Genomic DNA, 21,651 nt, shown 5'->3' with positions numbered 1-21,651 from the left:
TATTTTTATTTAAAAAATATTCAAATATTCAACTAAAAAACAGTCCAGAATTTTTTTACTACATCTATATTTCTCCAACTCACTCTTTGATTTTCACTGGATTGTTCCATCTAATCAAAACAACATCCAAATAATTATTTATATATAAATAGTACAGTGAACATCTAAATAATTATTTATCTACTCTATCTCCTACCGACCTACCTATTGATGCAATAGAATTGATTATTATATTTAAAAATTACACAAAAAAAGGTATCATTTCATTTGTACAGCACATATCACATCTCAAGTTTATGTATATAAGAAAGATGAAAAAAAAGAAAACAAATATAATAATAAAATATTTGTATTAAATTAAGGAGTTGGTAGATGTCTGATTCGGTCAAATACATTAAGAATCAAAAAAGTAATATAGAAAAATAAAAAACAAACACTCTTAATAAATTGAGATCTGACCGAATCAGATTTACACTCCCAAATGCAGACAAATGGACCCTAAGTAGGTATCAAATAAGGCATTAGTCTTAAAAAAAAAAAAAAAAAAGTTGAAACTTTACTAAGAAACCAGTTTTGAAAAATCATGTCAGTTAAGAGATATATCCCTTGCAACTTAAGAGACATTAGAATAGTAACTTCTTATACGAGAACAAAATTTATAGAGACAATCCGATTAGTATGATACGATTGATACAATTATCGTTTTTCTTGTATTTATATCATATATTAATTATATGGGACGTATATATAAACATAACACGCGATAACTGGAAATTTCACCTCAACTGTCATCAATTCTAGTCCTACTTCAACAGTATAGCAGCAGAACAAACCCTGAAACAAAATAAAAGTATGTACATTCTTTTTCTGTGGCTATCAAACAAGAAATATTGTATAGAATGAAGATATCAGGGGGAAAACAATCCTATACCATCTTTAGACTCTTCAACTCAACTTGCAACCCAAATCCCAGCAATTTCAATACTCTACTCTAGAATCTTATTCCTAGGGCTTGTGGGAGTACTATCAAATCTCTCAGTTCCCCTACATCCATAAGCAGAATGTTCATCATAATACCCATATTTGCTGCCATTTCCACTTCCCATATTATGACTGTTTGAGTTCCAATTATGTATATTTGAGCTTCCTACACTATGTACATTGGAGTAGTATTGGTTCAGGGGAATAAGAGGTGCCCTCCCAAAACTCGGTTGTCCCGACAAAGATGGTGGCGTCATCCGATGAGGTTCATGAGGTGGTCTAGCAGATTGGCTACCGTGTGGGTGGTGTTGCTGATGGTGTTGATGGTGATGGTGGTGCTGCTGCTGGTATAAATAGTGACTGCCATGGTTGTTACTTTGGTGGTGATGCGAACCGAGATTATAGAGACTTGGAGAGCTATGTACTTTATGCATTCCAAGTCTACTGTTATGATAGCCACCCTTGAAGGACTGTTCATGGAGCACAGGATCAGTAGTGCTTTCAGGGGAATTACCTGATGGAGAAGAGCTAGCAGAGATGCTAAATGTAGGGCGATTTGCAGTGACAGAAGGAAGTCCGGAATTGGGATTTGCACGAACCGTGTTATTGATTGCGTCAATGTAACGGTTTTCTACTGCATGAGGATCTGTTGGCGTATTTTGGTTCTCAAGTACAATGGGGGTCGAAGGAAATAGGAAGGCTCTAAATTTCGCTGTTCCTCCAGTTTCGTGCCGGTCATATTCTTCTAGCATGTGCTTCAAATCCTCATCGTTTCGTACAGATACCAACACATCAAGATCTTCAGGTGTCAACTGGTACTTCAGGACCATGTCACCTTCAACTTCTGAAGTAAGCTTCTTCATCAACTCTGCACATTACAATTCTTAACCTTGTCAGAGGCGAAATTAGCCATGTAAAACCATAGAAAACAGAAAATAAATAAATGGGTACTAGTCACCAGAAAGAACAGTAGCCATCCCTTAATTACAGGATGCTGAACCAAACATATTTTCCATATTAGAAAAAAGCCAAGTTTAACAAAACTCAAGAATATAAGAACTTGGCTTCAGAATTACTAGAAAACATGGTTATTAAAGGCGCATGGCGCACTAAGGCGCTAGGGGTCCTGGAGCCTTCGCGATGGCACGCGCCATAGCGAGGCAAGACGCACTTATAAAAACAAAAATTATAAAACTATAAAACTAACATAAAAATGCAATGAATACTAAATCATGACAATATTAAGTATAAATAAGTTTTAAAATGCAAAATAAACCCCATGTTAGAAAGCTAAAGTTGAATACTAAATCCTAAGTTCTACTCCTCATCAAAACTCTCCAAATTAATCTCATGTTGAATTTGAATTCCCTTGGGTGCTTTGTTTCTGTTTGAATCTGTTATCTGTGTTTTGTTCTACTAAACTTCTTCCTTTTATAATAAGAAGATTTTGTCGTTGCCTCTTCTAATTAATTCAAATGTATAATCTCTCTCTTCGTTTTTAATATTTTTTTTTTCTCATTTTGGACCCTTTAGAACACTTGTTCCATATATGTAACTGTCAAACCATAAAATTCTCCCTAACTCACCAAGGCGCGCCTTAGTGCGCCTTTGACAACTGCCCCTTGGCGCAAAATGGCGCACTAGGCGCGTGCCATGGTGGTTGCGCCACGCCATGGGGGTGTCATGGCGCTAAGGCCTGCGCCTGGTGCGCCATAGGCGTGCCTTTAATAACTATGCTAGAAACTTTTAGACATTTATTTGCATAATCCTTTCTTTTTCACCCGTCTTTAAGATCAAATTACTTAGCTCAGCATTCCAACTATATTTTTCCTTCTAGCTCGATGTTAAGACATGAGCACATAGCAATACTTAATCATGAAAAAGGTATGTGCTTTACCAACAACTATTAATACATTGATGATAATATGACTAAGTTATCTTTTCTGCACAACCACATGATAGAGGTAACCAACTTTTGTCCATCATAAAGATAGCTCCAAACTAAGGGTATCAAAACGCGTTATCGTGTGTTATAATCGTGGTCTATATATTCTACATGATTATATAAGATACAAATGACACAAAAATGATAATCAGTGCCAAATGAGTCGTGTCAAACGGGTTATCTCTGTAATTGTGTTGTTTTGTAAGAAATTGACAGCCCTACTCCTAACCTCAATATCCAATTTAACTGGCTACCATATTTCAATCTGATTGAAGGAATGTAGAAAGTCGTCTCTTGACAATTAACTAGGAAAATAGCATCTTAAATATAAAAACTGGAGAAGGTTACGTATATAAGTTAATCTTGATGTGTTATACCAATAAAATATAAAGAATATGAAGCACGAATTCGCAGAAAACCAACTCAATAGTAAACATACTAAAAGCAACACAACGGTAATAACCAAACATCAACATTATCAGTTTTTTGGTAAAATAGGAAAAGGAGTTCAATTACTTATGAAAAGAACAAATCCCTTGCACACAACAGAATTTCATTTTTTTCCAATAACGAATTTCAATTCCAAAGATATATAATCTCAATCAATTCATTTAACCATAAAAAGGAAATAGAAATTACATCTCTAAATAATAGCCATACGAAGGAATGAACAAACCTGGGAACTTGATGTCTCTCGGAACGCCAATAACACGTGTCTCGCCGCCGACGTACTTGAGTTGACCATCGGTGTGTCTGGGCAAGATTTTCCCGCCATAACTACATAAGAATTTCATCCTATTTTTGGGCGAATACACACCCGATGATGTCCCGGCCTCATCCGCGCCGCCGCCGCAGCTGGAAGCGCCACAAGCGACAGCTTCATTGGCCATTTGTTTCGGTTACCCTCAATTCCCCAACTTCCCTGCAAAAAACCAAATCAAAATCAAAATCCGATTACGCAGTTTTCTTAAAAGAAAATATCTCTCCATTCTTGTATGGCATTCGAATTAATACGTACCTGCAGGAATAAAAAAAGTGAGGATGGGAAAGAAAAAGAAGAAAAAGTGATAATAATAAATTGAATTACCGTATAATTAGTAGGTTGGGTATAGGGGAATAAGGGGATAAATGGAGAAAATTCCTAATTATACGGGAGCCACAGGATCTATCTCTGCATATTCTGTTTCTTCCTTGTCATTATATGTCATTGTGATTTTGAATTTTCTCTGTGTTTTGTTTTTCTGGTTCTTGATTTATTCTTAGCCACTGTATTTTGTTAAATAACGGATTTCGGTGGTATTGTTGCTCATATACCCGTTTTTCTAGGGGCAGTATTTTTTCAATTTTCCTTAAATTACTAATATAACCCCTCTTCTTCTTCTTCTGTTTTTTTCCTCTTAAATAATAAACCTACTTTCTTTTCTATTAATTCCAAGATATATCAACTTTTCGTGAGTTTATAGTAGGTTAAATTTAACAACTAAGACCAACTCTAGTGCATGAATCACTTTTAATGCACTTTGATAAAAGTGATACAATTTTTTTTTATCAGTGCATTGTAGGTGTTTATATCAAAGTAGGAGAGAGATTAATTGTATTACAATTGTGATACATCCGGCATTTTTCAAAGTGTAAATTGTGGTTGTATCACACGGTCTATCGTGCGGTTGAGATCGTGCCTTAGCTGGCGCGTGTGTTACACGCGTGCATGAGGCGCGTCTCAACCGCAAAAGTGGACTGAGCACCTTTTTTTTATTTTTTTTTTAAATCTAAAAAGCAGGCGATGGCAATTTAAACTGATTTCAAATATATATCCGTTTATATCCATTGTTGGTTTTGATTTATATATATATATATATATATATATATATATATATATATATATACAACGGTTTAAATACAACAGTCTATTTTTATAACAACTCTTTTTTTTTTTTGAAAATTTCATTATAAATATCCTATCCATTTACATTTTTGCGTATGACCCAAAGCCTTTACACAACAAATAAACACACCTAAATACTACATTTTTCATATTTAGAGGTATGGATAAACGTCAAGGCAAGAAAAATTCCTCGGAGAAAAATCGATATTCTGATTCGCAACACCCTAATCCTTTTCAAATGTCAAACTGAAATACTTCGAATATGCAAATATCTCCCATGAGGAGATCTCCGCAACCCGGATTTCCTCAAAATTACGGTAATTTTGTGTCAAATCCTCAAAACTTATATCATCCCGATGTTCATTACGCCAATATGACCCAATATAACGATAGTCAACCGATGAACTATCACCTCCAAAATTCGGGTTATACTGATCCGTATCTTTCATTCAACAGTTCAAGAAGTTCATTTTTCGGATCACAGTCGCCAAATTTTGACTCGCCAAATCGGGGTGCTGTCGATCTTGACGATGAAGACGACGACGAAGAAGAAGAGATTGATGAAACACTTCTTGATGAACATGTGCTATCCGACTATCCCATGTGCTATCTACAGAATCATTACAAAACCCATTATCCCATGTGCTATCTACAGAATCATTACAGAACCCACTATCTTATGTGCTATCTACAGAATCATTACAAAACCCACTATCTCATGTGATATCTTAACAAGTCATATGAATTTTCTATAAATTGCAACAAGTCATATGAATTTTCTCAATACAAAATACTCATATATTTCTTAACAAACACCTTATAAAATGTCCAATTTCAATTACGATGACTTCTTTCAGAGTCAACAAGCAACTTTTGCAAATTTGTGGGACGAAGGGGATGATCATATTGAGCAAGCTATCGTATAAGAAATTGTCGAACCATTGGCACCATTTCGTCGTAGAAGACATATCAACCGTAATCGTGAAGAAGAAGCCGAACGTTTATATAGAGATTACTTTGCTGATGCACCAGTATACAACGACCAAATGTTTCGAAGAAGGTTTCGGATGAGTAGACCATTGTTCATGCGTATAGTCCAATCATTGGAGAACCATACAATCTATTTTGCACAGAGAGTTGATGCATTAGGGAGGATGGGATTCACACCCATTCAAAAATGCACTGCAGCTTTACGTATGCTAGCTTATGGAGAGGCCACTGATCGTGAAGATGAGTACATCATGATTGCTGAAACCACAACATTAGAATGTCTATCAAAATTCTGTCGGGCAATCATTGAGATTTTCGGAGCAGTTTATATGCGTAGGCCAAATGCTGATGACGTTAGATGCTTATTCTCTATGCACGAGGATATCCATGGATTTCTAGGTATGCTTGGGAGTCTTGATTGCATGCACTAGCCTTGGAAGAATTGTCCTATTAGGTGGCAAGGACAATACACCCGAGTGGATCAAGGCGTGCCTACAATTATGCTTGAAGCTGTTGCTTCACAAGATCTTTGGATATGACATGCATTCTTTGGTGTTGCTGGGTCAAACAACGACCTTACTGTCCTTAATAGATCACATTTGTTTCAGGACAAGGTAGAAGGAAAATCTCCACCAAAGGATTACATGGTTAATGGTAAGATGTACAACATGGGGTACTACCTCGTTGATGGTATATATCCAGAATGGGCTACATTTGTGAAAAAAATTTCACATGCTATTAATCCGAAACAAATTCTGTTCACGACAATGCATAACTCTGCTAGGAAGGATGTGGAACGGGCTTTCGGTGTACTTCAGGTCCGTTTTAACATTGTTCGTGGACCTGCCAGGCTGTGGGAACAAAGAAAACTTCATGATATAATGGAAGCTTGCATTATACTACATAATATGATTGTTGAAGACGAGCGAAACACGTATTGTAGGGACTATCCTCCTGAAATTTTTGAAGCGGAAGTCATTGAAGGCGCTGCACGAGGAAACTCTCCAATTGTTTTCAAAAACTTAGTTAGACAGGAGTTGGCAATTTGCAATAGAGCGACACATACCGTGCTAACTGATGATTTAGTTAAGCATATATGGCGACGTCATGGAAGAGAGATCTCAACCAAAGACCCAGTGGTTCAGTTGCTTAATATGTTGCGTGTTCTAATGTCATTGTTTTTTTTATCGTTCTTTGTTTCGTGCTTTTAATGTAATTTTTTCGTTTTTAAATCTTGTATTTTATTCCGTTTCATATTCTCGTGTTTTATTTCAATAAAAAATATCGTTTGTGATATATGTTATTTTTGCAATTAATTATATTTTTTAATTAACTATTTTGGTTGAAAATAATTATAGATATAATTGATATTTATTTTTTTTAACTAATTTATAGATTACTGGAATTATTTAAATTGAATGATGAAATAATTAGATTAATTGTTTGGTGGATAGAAATAATAATTTATTTGAAATGTGTAAGAGTTTTATGACAAGTGAGGCCTACGTAAAAAAGTGATACAAATGGGTATAATGAAGATGTGGTTGAGTGTATTAGATTTTTTTTTTGAAAAAAGTGGGTTTTTTGTGATATAATACAAAAAAAAGAGACACCCATTGTGGGTGCTCTAAGCTCTTATTATCACAAGTGGGGTATGTCTCCTGCGAGCCTCCAAATATCATTGTTGAAAATCGGTGCGATCATTCATTAAGGAGAATAGTTAATAGTCAGTTTGTTCTTGTGTTTTAGTTTCTTTTTTGTTCCTGGCAGGACCATTCCTGATCTTTTAGAAGTCCAATGCGAGATAATAATTTCGGCACCTTCATATATACATTCTATTTTTTTTAATTACAAGTCGGAGACTAGATGAAATTGAGGTTTTTACGGGCATTTTAACTAGATTGTCAACCCTAACGAACCTCCTAAAATATCTAAGCCTGAATTTGACTGGTCCATATTAATAAACACATCTTGTTTTAGTAAATTATTAATAAATCCTCATGTTATTAAGTTATTAACCAAACATTAATATAACCAAATATGCTTAAGACATTGTGAAATAGAACTAATGAATTCTTAATTGATACAGATTGAAAGCGATAAATGAAGGTTTTAATCGTAAACCAACAAAGAGTTTCTTTGCTAGCTAAACTAGAAGGAGTGAATCCCAATAACAAGGTATAAACCTCGGTTCTCAAAGAGAATAATGTTTGATTGATAAAAGTTGGTTTATCCTTACAAAAATGGGGGGTTTAAATACTTCCCCTAAGATAAGAGAAAGGATGGGGACTACCCCTACTAGGGTTACAATAAGGCTAACAGCAAAAGGGTAAAATAGGTAATACGCCCCGACAATCAGTACAATGGTACAGGTACGGATTGTCAGGGTTGTTAGGTGAATTACTTCGGAAGGAAGTAAACAGAGATCCGCCCAGGGGAAGATGTTGATTCGCCTCCTTGTGTACTCCTAGATCCGCCCCGCTCGTATGTCCTGGGGATCCGCCCTCCTAGATACAACCTCCGTGGGTCTGATGTCTGAGGATCCGCCAGAGCGTGTGTGATCAGCGATCCCAGTTAGGATGTCCGCATCATTCTCTCCTTCTTTAAAAAGAATTCGGCACTGATTTGTCTGTGTTGAACTCCAAAGGACCATCCGACTTCCACGAGCTAAGGTCACGGATGTTGAACGCTGGTGAGATTTTACCAAGCCAATTCGGCAATGCTATATGATAGGCATTGGCATTGATCTTCTTGGTGACCTTATATGGCCCATATTTCCTAGGCCGAAGCTTGCTGCTTGTGGCGTTGGCGAGTCTCTCCTTGCCCAAATATACCATAACCTCATCCCCAACTTCAAACTGCAGGTCCCTACGGTGCTCATCCGCCTTAGCCTTTAATTTCTGATTTCTCTCCTCAAGAGTCTCTCTCACCTCTTGGTGCATCTGCACATAATCCTTAGCTAGCTGGTTGGCAGTCACGTTTTCTTTAGGAAGATGGGCTATATCAAGGACGTGATTTGGGGTCTTTGTGTATACTACCTCAAATGGGGATCTCCCGGTTCCTGAATGTACAAAGCCATTGTAGGCGAACTCAGCTTGGGCTAAAACCACATCCCACATCCTGGGCTTATCTTTACATTTGCTGCGCAGTAAGTTTCCCAAAGTTCTATTGACCACCTCGGTCTGTCCGTCTGTTTGAGGGTGGGCGGTGGTACTAAACTTCAGAGACGTATCAAACAGAGCCCATAATGTTCGCCAGAAGTGACTGAGGAACTTCGTATCACGATCCGAGATAATGCTCTTAGGTACGCCATGCAGCCTGACAATCTCTTTGAAGAATAACTTAGTCGTCGCTGAGGCATCATTAGTTTTACGACAAGGTATGAAGTGAGCCATCTTTGAAAATCGATCAACCACAACAAAGATGGAATCCAGGCCTCTCTGAGTTCTGGGCAACCCTAGGACAAAGTCCATGGACAGATCCTCCCATATGGTCTCTGGCACAGGCAAAGGTAACTGCAGTCCAGTATTTGTAGTGCGTCCCTTGGCGGTCTGGAAAATATAGCATCGTTCTACTAAGTAGGCAACATCTCTCCTCATCTTAGGCCAGAAATAACGGGAACTCACTACTTCATATGTCTTGTCTCGCCCAAAATGTCCTCCAAGGGATCCGCCATATAGGTCACGAATAACCTTCTCGCGGATGGAAGTGCAGGGTAAGCAAAGTTGGTTGCCCCTCATGAGATACTCATCCATCAGGTGATACGCCCCATCCCCATGCTGGTGTTGACACTTCTCCCAGATACTGCCAAAGTCAGGATCCGCCAAGTATTCTCCTCTGATGTGTTCAAAACAATCGGTCTCCAGGTTTACCGTCTTTATTAGTGACACCCTTCTACTCAAGACGTCCGCCACCTTGTTCTGTTTTCCAGCCTTATGGATAAGCTTATAGGGGAACTTATCTATGAAGGCGGACCACCGGGCATGCATGGAGCTTCGAAGTTGCTTCTGACTTCCCAGGTACTTAAGAGCTTGATGGTCAGTGTAGAGGATGAATTCTTTCCCCACCAAGTAATGTTCCCAAACTTTCAACGCCCTCACTACAGCATAAAACTCTTGATCATATGTGGCCCACTTTTGCCGTGCCTCACAAAGCTTCTCACTGAAATATGCAATGGGCCTCTTTTCTTGCATCAAGACTCCACCAATCCCAACTCCACTGGCATCACACTCAACTTCAAATAGTTTATCAAAATTGGGATACGCCAGCACGGGCGCTGTACTCAACTTTTCCTTGATCAGGGCGAAGCTCTTCTCTTGGGCATCCGCCCACTCGAACCCCCTTCCCTTATTCAAACATTCCATCAACGAGGCCACTATGGAACTGAAGTTCTTGATGAATCGGCGATAAAACATTGCTAACCCATGAAAACTCCTGATATCCCCCACATTCCTCGGAGTAGGCCATTCTCGGATGGCTCTTACCTTCTCCCTATCAACTTGGACCCCTTCGCTACTAACCATGAACCCAAGGAAAACCAGACTTTCCATGACGAAGTCACACTTCTTAGTGTTGGCGTATAACTGATGTTTCCTTAATAGGTCAAACACTACCCGTAAGTGCTCCACATGCTCCACCAAGGTCTCGCTATGAATCAAGATGTCATCAAAATACACAACTATAAATTTTCCAATCACCGGGCGAAGTACCTGATTCATCAGCCTTATGAAGGTACTAGGGGCGTTAGTCATCCCAAATGGCATAACTAATCACTCATACAACCCATCTCTGGTTTTGAAGGCGGTCTTCCACTCATCCCCAGATCGAATTCGTATCTGATGATAACCGCTTCTGAGATCAATCTTGGAGAAAACTCGGGATCCGCCAAGCTGGTCTAGCATATCATCTAGCCTTGGAATAGGGAACTTATACTTGATAGTGATCTTGTTGATAGCCCTGCTGTCCACACACATCCGCCAAGATCCATCCTTCTTGGGCGTAAGTAGGGCTGGGACGGCGCATGGACTCATACTTTCTCTAACGTATCCCATCTCAATGAGCTCTTCCACTTTCTGCCTCATGATATCATTTTCCTTAGGACTCATCCGATAATGAGGAAGGCTTGGTAAACTAGCCCCGGGCACAAGATCGATATGATGTTGGATGTCCCTCAAAGGTGGTAACCCACTCGGCAGCCCTTCAGGGAACAGATCTTGATATTCGCCAAGTAGGCGGGTCATTTCATTTGGCGTCTCCCTTTCGCCCCTTTGGGCGGATTCGTGATTCGCCTTAACCATTACCACATACACCATTTGGCTCTCTTCACATTCACTGACAAACGATTTGTGTGTAGGACAGACTACCAAGGTAGACTTCTCGTCGGCCTTTGGCTCTCTCATCATTGGCGTAAGGACGAACTTCACCCCATTCTTCACAAATCTGTAAGTGTTCTCTCTTCCTGCATGGATGGCGTCGTTATCAAACTTCCAGGGTCGGCCCAACAATAGGTGGCAGGCATCCATATCGACTACATCACAACAGACTTCATCACTGTAATCACCAATCACAATAGGTACCCTGCATCTCTGAAGCTCACCCACGTTTTTGATCCATCCCACTCTATAGGGGTCGGGATGCGCCTCCGCCGACAACCCGAACTTCTGAACGTCGCTGCTGCTCATAATGTTCTCTTGGCTCCCACTATCTATTATCACATTGCATCGCCCACCTTTCATAAGACAGCGGTTCCTGAATAGGCGGTGCCTCTGATCTCCCTCTACCCCGCTGGAGACTAACAAACGCCGTACCACATGAATGGCGTATCTCTCTTCATCCGCCTCATCAACATCTTCTCCTAAGGGTTCGCAAAATACTTCATCCCCTTCGTCATAGTCATCCTCATACCTCTCCACCATGTTGGCGCTCTTCCTCCTAGGACATTCGTTGGATCTATGGCCTGGCTCATTGCACCGAAAACATTTGAAAGGTGCTGGCCTCACATACGGATTGTTGCTCTTAGGTGGTATAGGTGCTTCCTTGTATGGCCTAGTATCTCCAACAGATCCCCTTCCCATACTGTTAACCTTGGCCCCACTGGCACTCGCCACCTGCTTGCCTTTGTCATAAGACCTCACGTTATCTCTTCCTCCAGGCGTATACTCAATAGTGGCGGATCTCCTGGATCTTCCGGTTAGTTGAGATTCAGCCTTGAGGGCTAAATTCTTGGCATCTTATACCCGAACCACCATCTGTGTGCCAATATGATCCTGGATGTTGTATCTTAACCCTTCTAGATACCTAGAGGTCTTTTGGCTTTCAGTTTCAGACAAGTTGGCTCTCGCTGAAAGCCTCAAGAACTCTGAAGTATACTCATGGACACTTCGGGTCCCTTGAGAGCATCCCCTGTAGGAGCTGTAAATATACTGCTCATAATCCGGCGGTAAGAACCGTTCCCTCAACATCGCCTTCATCCGTAGCCAAGATCTAATCGGATCTCTGCCCCCTCTTCTTCTCTCTTCCCTCATCTGATCCCACCAAACTGATGCGCCACCCTTCAGGCAATACGCCACCAGCCTCACTTTCCTCTCATCGGGAATCTCAGCATATTCAAAGAAACGTTCCACTTCCGATAACCAGTCTAAGAATCCTTCTATATCCAGTTCGCCTCCAAAAGACGGTAAGTCTATTTTTAGCTTAAAGGCATCATCTCTATCAAAGTTTCCTAGACCTGGGTATACTCTAGCAACATCCACACGTCTGTTGTCAACAGGCCCAACATCCTTCATAGTTCTAACGGTATTATCATCCCCAATACCCTCAAAGTCATCACTATCACTATCCGCATTATGCACAAAGATATAGTTGGGTCTTCTTACCTCAGGATCCCTAGGACCCATTTGTGGAAGCTGCGGCTCAGGGACTCCTTCCTTTCTCTGGGTTGAGCCTCCCGCGGTTGGTCGGATTAGAGCCAGAACCTCCAGTTTCAAGTTTTCTAAGGAGGTGGCTAGCTCCAGGAACCGTTGGTCGGTTTGTTTCTGCCGCTCATGGCTGGCTTGGATCTGCTCCGCGAGGTGCTCCCTCAGCTCCTCATATTTCCGGTCACTGGTTTCCATGGAGTCTTGCGGTTGTCGGGGTTGAACCATTGCCAAAAGAAGTTTCGGGTCAGGAAACGATCGGCTCTGATACCAACTGATATAGATTGAAAGCGATAAATGAAGGTTTTAATCGTAAACCAATAAAGAGTTTCTTCTCTAGCTAAACTAGAAGGAGTGAATCCCAATAACAAGGTATAAACCTCGGTTCTCAAAGAGAATAATGTTTGATTGATAAAAGTTGGTTTATCCTTACAAAAATGGGGGGTTTAAATACTTCCCCTAAGATAAGAGAAAGGACGGGGACTACCCCTACTAGGGTTACAATAAGGCTAACAGCAAAAGGGTAAAATAGGTAATACGCCCCGACAATCAGTACAATGGTACAAGTACAGATTGTCAGGGTTGTTAGGTGAATTACTTCGGAAGGAAGTAAACAGAGATCCGCCCAAGGGAAGATGTTGATTCGCCTCCTTGTGTACTCCTAGATCCGCCCCGCTCGTATGTCCTGGGGATCCGCCCTCCTAGATACAACCTCCGTGGGTCTGATGTCTGAGGATCCGCCAGAGCACGTGTGATCAGCGATCCCAGTTAGGATGTCCGCATCATTAATGGTCCAAGTTCCATTTTCCACGAGCATATCTTCCCAAATGTTGAATTTAGCATAATGTCCATACTATATACATAATGGCTAAATCACACAATGAATAAGAATCCTAAATGGATTTAGTACAATGTCCAACTTCTTCATAATGGGTAAATCACATAATGAAGAAGAACAACATCAGCTCCATGATATGTATACAAGGCCGACCATAGGCTATAATAACATAGGGACTATATAATTATTTTTAAAAATACAGAGACTAGTGTGATATGTAAAAACATACAGACTAATAAATTGTTTACCTTTATATGTATTTTAAAAAAGGGATAAAATACAAATTTAACCATACGATTATTAGATGAGTGCGGTCATCATCCACACACAAAACAATGCTATCTTAAGCATAATTTTTATCAGTTGGTATCATTTTCAAGCTTATTTGACGAAAATAAGGTTTTTTTAAGTGTAATTTCATGTTCTGGCCTTGCTCCAACCTCCACCGTTCTGGTCACTCAATATCGTTTGAAATTACACATTTTATGTTAATGAAAAAAACTCATTTTCATCGATTAGGCTTGAAATTGCACCAACTGATAAGCGACGGATTTAAGAATGCATTGTTTTCTACATAGAAGCTAAATTCACCCTCCTCCAAAAACCATAATGCTAAATTTATACCATAAGATTTAAAAAATAAATAATTATTCTTGATCATTTTATATAAGCAGGTTAAAAATACAAATATTTATAGATATATACCGCTAAAAAAATATCCAATCTAAGTTTTTAATGTTTCTATAATTACAAAATCCACCAATTCATTTTAACAATGTCAAAGTAAAGAAAAAGAAAACAAGAAAAGAAAAGAGAAAGTAAAAAAAATAAAAAAGTAAAAAGAGAAAAACTGAAAATTGAAAAATGAAAAAAGGAAAAAATTTCCGTGTATATATATACCGCATAAAAAATTTAATACAGGCCCTGGATGAACACCCATCATTTCATAGTTCAGGACCGTCCCTAATTCCGGGCTTCTATCCTTCCTCTTCACCAAAAAAACAAAAGTTAACAACTAAGACCTTGTTATGAGGAGTTTAGAGGAGGTTAATGCAAATAATGAAATGTAAAATATTAGATTAATCTCGTTTAGAATTTTTTTTTTTGAAAAGTAAATATAGGTTAATGAGAGTTAACATTTCAGTCTCATTAACTTTAATATTTAACCTCCAAATTTGAGGTTTATGGAAGTAATGAATTTTTTTTATGGGAGATGACATTTTAACTCTCATTTGCTTTTTATGAACTCACAAACAAAGTTAATTTTAGCCTTCATTTTCATCACTTCACATTTTCTTCCATTACATCATTTAATTCTGATCTCCATTATCATTTGAACTCCTAAACAAAGGCTAATGGTCTACTTGCATAAAGTTAAAGACCGAAGGAAAGTAGGGTGAATTGAAAGTTGTAAATGAGGTGGGTGAGGATTGAGACTTTTTCTCCGTCTAAATGGAGAATTCTCATACTCGTTTCCATTTATAAAATGAATTTTTTTTTATCAAATTGTAACAGTAAATTACATATGTGATATACAACCTTTGACGTATTTCGCACATTATTATACAACCTTCATTTTTACACAAATGCACCACAACTTATTGGTGACCTTCACTAAAGTGTAAAAGGCTAAAAATGATCAATCAACTTGTCATGCACCATTTTTCAACTCCTTTAAAAATGGCAAATACAAACACTTTCTCCCTTTACTATGTCTTTTAGAAGGACAAAGCTAAATGACTAGAAATTTGGCAATAGTTCTTAAGATAAAAAAAATGCACACGATCATGTACCTCAATGGATAGACCCATCAAAAAAGGTTCTTAACAATAAAGGCATTGATCTCTTGTAAATGACTCAAGAGATAGCCACATGTCATATGCTTAAATATCACTGGATAGCTTATAGCCATTTATCCTAAATTATTAGATATAAAGGATGAATGAAACTGTTGCCCAGTAGCATTGGATGCTCAAAACTATGGATTAGTTAGTTAAAAGGACTAATCCGATGATAATGGTGCAACTGGAAAATGGAAATGCAAGGTTAACCCCAAAAGGAAGGGCTCAGAACCAAAAGAGAATGATACCAAAGGCCACTCTGAACCCCAAGTTCAATAAGGTTAAAGGACATTTTCATCGCCATCGACCATGACTTTGAAAGAAAAACCGTCCCATTCATACGGAAAAGCTAAAGTAGAATGGAAGCATAGATTCTACTTCAAGTACCTTAGTTACAAAGATAAATCCATCTATTTCTATATCTCATGTATTGGATACTAGATGTTGTGATCACATTGTTTAAATGTGTAGGGACAAAGAAATATATAGGAAACTAGCACAAGAACACGATGAGCTTAGTAGCTGGGACGAGACATTGAATGTACTCCCTTTAGGATGGATTTATGACATTTCATGTTTCTGTTTGATATTTTGGATAGTTTATGTATTTTTGGAAAGATCAATTTGTTTTGGGTGATGTTATTTCCGATTAGGACTTCATATTGGATATGAATGTTGATGAATTCATACATAATTTGGAATAATTTTGAATGTCATACAAAGATTCTTCATAATATGGTACTTATTTTATTTGCACCCTAAACAATCCAAACTAACGATAGATACAAATGCTTTTATATTAATTGAATATTCTAAAACCTAACTTATTTTGGCTTAATCATCTAAGAAACGTATAAACTAATAACACACTTGAGACTCAGAAGATAGAGTGCTTAATTCTCTTATTTTAAAAATTTAAACAGAAAAGTGCGATGTGCTTGTAAGTTTAAAATTTATTAATAATGAAGTTAATTAAATTAAATTTTAAATGGCCATATACATTGGAATATCTACTCCATTAAGTAAATATGTATTTAAAGTCATCAGGATGATAAAATACAAAAGGTTAGGATGATAAAATATGAAAGACTAATATAAGTTAATTATTATTCGAAGACCTTAAACAAAATAACCACTGTATCATAAAGCTCTTACTATAACTAAGCCAAATTATTGACCTAGACCTTTTGCATTAATCAAAACCAGCTCTAATGCAACAGTATAAAATTATTGCTATTTTACCTACAACATTATTTACAAATGCGACAAAAAATCGCAACAATTCTCATTAGCTGCACATTTTTTTTTATCAACAACAACAATGTACATAACGAACAACTTTTCATGCAACAAGTTTTTATTATTGCATTACTTAATGCAACTAAATATTTTATCTAATACAACAATTTCAGTTAGATTTTATAACAATTTAATTGAAGTTTGCAACAATTTTTACAACAATTTTAATTGTATTTTACAACAATTTTAATAATGATGGAAGACTTGCAGTAAAAATGTTACTTGTTGGACTGGATAGCCACCAAAAATTGTCTACCAGAGCTGCAACAACTTCATATTTATTTATTTTTTGTTCATTTTCTTTGTGAATAGTTTTGGATCTGTAGTAAATTTAAGCACTCGTTTGGTTCATGAAATATGAAAGGAATAGAATAGCTATTCCTGAGACATTTTTATTCCAACATTTGGTTCAATTTTTTTATACGGAATAACTATTCCGTGGAATGTGTATTCCATAAATTAAGGAATAGGGATTCCTTGATTTAACCTAGGAATGGCTCCTAATCAGTATCATCATTTATTTCCAAAATTATCCTCTAATCAATTTCTTAAATCCTATAAATTTTTGCAAATCCATAATTTATATCCTAAAAAAAATGAAAAACGGGGAAAGCGTTATACAACAACAATAACAACAAAGGCTTAGTCTCGAAATGATTCGGGGTCGGCTAATATGAACCATCATATAAAACCGTGAAAATCAAATCGTGTCAGCGACACAGATTCGCTCCCTCCACTCCGTCCTATCCACTACCATATTTTCCTCAATTCCCAATAAACTCATATCACTCTCGATTACCCTCCTCCAAGTTTGCTTAGGTCTTCCCCTACCCCTCACCACTACATCCCTTTGCCACTCTTCGGTTCTCCTAACCGGCGCATCAAGCGCTCTACGTCTCACATGGCCAAACCACCTTAGTCGGTTTTCTCTCATTTTATTCTCAATAGATGTGACCCCTACTTTTGTCCTAATTATTTCATTACGCACCCGGTCCTTTCTCGTGTGACCACACATCCATCTCAACATACGCATCTCCGTCGACATCTTATGGATGTGGCAGTGTTTCACTGCCCAACACTCCGTACCATATAACACTCCGTACCATAAAAAAAATGAAAAACGGGGAAAGCGTTATAAATGCAAAAAAATATGAAAACACAAAAAATGTGAATAACAAAAAAAAAACGTTGAAAAACAAAAAACACAACAAAAAACGTAAAAAACACAAAAACATGAACAAACACGAAAAACACAAATATAAAAAATATGCAAAAATGTGAATAACACGACAAATACAAAAACGTGAAAAAACGCGAAAATATGACAATATAAAACGTGAAAAATGCGATAAACATGAAAATGCGAAAAGCTAAAAAAACGAAAAAAGTGAGAAAACGCAAAAAAGAACACGAAAACGTGAATAACAAAAAACCGTGAACAAACGCGAAAACACGAAAACCTAAAAAACGCAAAAACGTGAATAACATGAAAAATGCAAAAACGTGAAAACACGACAACATAAAAATGTGACAAATGTGAAAAACGCAATGAACGTGAAAATGTGAAAAACGTAAAAACACGAAAACATGAAAAATAAAAAAAATGAAAAACGACAAAAATACAAAAAAAAAAAAAACAAAAACGTGAAAAAACATGAAAACGCGAAAAACACAAAAACGTGAAAAAATATGAAAAACACGATAAACATGAAAATGCGAAAAATGAAAAAAAAACATGAAAACGTGAAAACATGAAAAAACGTGAATAACACGAAAACATGAACAAATGTAAAAAACACGAAATATATGGAAGAAGGCAAAGGAAAGAAATGTAGAAAAAAAAGACATAAATGGAAAACTAACATGTTTTATAATCTTGTCAAAAAGTCAGTTAATATAATTATCTATGCTCCAAATTCTCTGAGTCATCACTAAATGCGAAAGGTTCCTTCTCACTTAATTCAGGTTATATACTTTTTGTCTTTTAGGATACCATAAATGCTCTCAAAATCACAGCTATCCATCACCCAAAAGATGAAACGCGCATCAGACAATAAACATTAAATTTTCGCCTCACATGTAAGTGATTCGAAATATACCACTATGGGGCACATCTGTTATTGATTCAACACATTAACGGTCCAATTCCAAATGACGCTAAGACTCTCAAAGAGACATGTTCCTCTATGGACCCATGAGCCTCACACCGACTGACAATCACTGTCTCACCCAGAGGGTGGTAAGGTAAACTCACCTTTTGGGACCGCCTATAAAAAATGTACTTCTCTCTCATTTTAGGACATATTCTACATTCCTTTATAATATTTTCCCTGACACTCATATGGACTTTGGCATTAGAGTATATTCAGAGGGTCCATCCTAACGCATGTCAACTTCTGAAGAACCAGTCAACAATCGAGTACTTGGACTAGACCCAACATGTACAAAAAATGTAATTTATCGCTAATAAGTAAAGGGCAAACCAGTAATTGAAATGAATAGATGGACTAAATTGCTGAATATAACAAAAATTAACAACTTGTAATGTATTATTGAAAATATAAGAACTAAACAATGTATTAGGTAATACTATAGGGACTAATAAATTATTTTCCATATATATTGAATTAGTTTATTTACAAAAAGAAAAGTGGTTCAAAAAATGTTAAATGGGTTATGTTGAAGTAGGTTTGGGATTAAAGTTTGAAGCCCAAAACTGGTTGGACCCAAGCCCATATACACTTTAAGGGGGGTTTGAGCTTGTTTAGATCTGTCCGGTTTATTATTCAAAAAAAAAAAAAAAGATCTGTCCGGTTTAGCTTGAATATGAATAGGTCTATATGTCAGTGTTACTGTGTGGATTCAATTGCACTTGGTGCCTTGTAAAAAAAATTCTTCCATAAAAAAAAAAAAAAAACCGCTTTCTATATACAGTAAAATCTCTATATAGGAATACATTTGGGATCAGACTATTTGTATAACAATTGAGAGGTTATTAAGTTTGGTAATAGAAGTTATTAAACTAGGACTAAGTTTTTTATAACAAAATAGAGGTTATTCTTATATAGAGTATTTCAATATAGAGGTTTTACTGGATTATTATAGCCCACTTGACTTTGTTGCTGGATTGAAACTTAAAATTGAAGACGGGGAACAGAATAAGTTAAATTGACAGTGACTTTTCAAAAATTAAAATAGAATATTGACAGCAAAAGTAACAGTTTCTGTTAGATTTCCATATAATTATATAATTTAAAAAAAAAGCAAAGAAAATGTGTGAAGCTAATTAAGAGCTGTAATTAGTTAATAGTTGGCAGGATTCATAAAGCACCAATCTTTTTGGGGAAGAATTGTTTTAGTTTCTACTGCCAAAATTGGAGTGCCATTACACAACCATCCTACCTAAACCTACCCATTTCATTTTTCAATTTCATATCTGTTTTTTTTTTTTACTTACTTTCATCAAGTTTTTACATATTTGAAAAAAGATTATTTTATATGGATTTAAACATATGCACAGATAATTTATATAGTTTATCATCTGGAAGTACACTCTCACATGTGACTGAAATGAGACTTTATTTTGGATCTCATCACCAATTCATGTACAAAGAACATCAAATTTCCTAATTATAAAAATATTTGGAGAATCTCTAGTAAATATATATAATAAAAACCAATATTTTAAACTCATAGTAAATAGAAAATGAAAAACAGCTGTAAAAGTTGAGAATGATGATTTTAAGATTGGAATGAAGAAACCTACAACCCATAATTGCTCAGAAAGATATGGAATAAGACAAAAATAAATTACTTATATATTTATATGAATTTGTAGATGTAGAAACCTATTTCCAAGATATAATCATGGATATTTTTTATGAATATTTTTAAAATAATATATTTCTATGATGAAACAATTGAATTTTTTCTTTTCTTTTTTCTAAAAGCATAAAAATAATACAACAACCCCATAAAGAAAAGGGATAGACAACAAGAGTATGAATTTAAATATATATTATATGTTTTTTTTTTTTTACCTTTTACCAATAAGTTTCTTACAGGCTTTAAGGATCCTGCCTCTTGTATTCTTTTTCTTGACAGATCTAGATTTATTCACAAAACCATCAGCATCAGTATCAAGATCAGCATCAGCTTCAACATCATAATGATGAGTAGTAGGTGAAGGTAGAGCTGAAGATTGATCATGAATCCTGCAATACCTGTCACTGACTGAAGTAGATCTTCTTATTGAAAATGCTTTCTTCACTGCTGAATGAAGACTATGTGAACCTGATGATGAAACTGATGAATTCCTCTTCATCTTTGCTTTTGATTTTGATTTTGATTTTGATGATGTCAATATCTCTTCATTCCTTATTTCCTTGCCATGTTCTTCTTTTTCTTCTTCTTCTTGTTGTTGTTCAAACCCAAAAAAAGAATCATCTCGAGTGTTCTTGGAAATCTCATCATTGTTCTTCATTTTCTGGACCTCCTTGCTTTCTTGGAATTTCGATGATTCTTTATCGCTTTTCTTGGAACTTCTCTTCTGTTCTGAAACCTCCATAGATCTTGAATCTGAAGGAGACTTCATCTTTGAATACCCTTTCATTTTCTTTCTAACAAAAAAAAAAAAAAAAAAAAAAAAGGGTTGGTGTGGGGCTATAAGTTTTGAGAGAGGACACTCAACTTTATATAAAGCTTATGTATGTGGGACCAGGTTAAAAAATGTCAAGATCAAGTTCGATTCTCACTAAATATATTTCGTAAAGAAATATATTTTTTTTAACCGTAAGGTAGACGTTTTGAATTGAAATTGTTTTTGTTGATGGGAAAATGTAGAATGAAATTCAAGTATATATAATATAGGATTTGAATTTTTTTGTTTATTTGACAATATGATTGAGTTGGGTTTTAACTAGTTTAGTACTAGTAATTTTATTATTAGGAAAATTATA

The 21,651-nt window shown here is 36.5% G+C and overlaps 2 protein-coding genes across 3 annotated transcripts; both read right to left on the bottom strand.

Moving 5' to 3' along the window:
- Positions 1-759: 759 nt before the first annotated feature.
- Positions 760-4,197, bottom strand: LOC136227949 (uncharacterized). Of its 2 annotated transcripts, none has more exons than XM_066016754.1 (3): positions 4,014-4,197; positions 3,603-3,848; positions 760-1,849 (listed from the first exon to the last, which is right to left on the bottom strand). In XM_066016754.1, the coding sequence occupies exons 2-3, from the start codon at positions 3,814-3,816 to the stop codon at positions 987-989; spliced, it is 1,077 nt and encodes a 358-aa protein (XP_065872826.1). In that variant the 5' UTR covers positions 3,817-3,848; positions 4,014-4,197; the 3' UTR covers positions 760-986. The 2 variants fall into 2 exon arrangements, with proteins under 2 accessions (XP_065872826.1, XP_065872827.1); XM_066016755.1 differs by lacking the exon at positions 4,014-4,197 and adding an exon at positions 3,945-4,010.
- A 16,291-nt stretch (positions 4,198-20,488) lies between these two features.
- On the bottom strand, positions 20,489-21,337 carry LOC136226932 (uncharacterized). The gene has a single exon (XM_066015627.1). It carries the CDS (start codon positions 21,303-21,305, stop codon positions 20,730-20,732), a length of 576 nt encoding a protein of 191 aa, XP_065871699.1. The 5' UTR covers positions 21,306-21,337; the 3' UTR covers positions 20,489-20,729.
- Positions 21,338-21,651: the final 314 nt, after the last annotated feature.

The sequence above is a fragment of the Euphorbia lathyris genome, chromosome 4, assembly GCF_963576675.1.
Source record: "Euphorbia lathyris chromosome 4, ddEupLath1.1, whole genome shotgun sequence".
NCBI lineage: Eukaryota > Viridiplantae > Streptophyta > Magnoliopsida > Malpighiales > Euphorbiaceae > Euphorbia > Euphorbia lathyris.
This window is presented reverse-complemented; position numbering and strand designations above follow the sequence as displayed.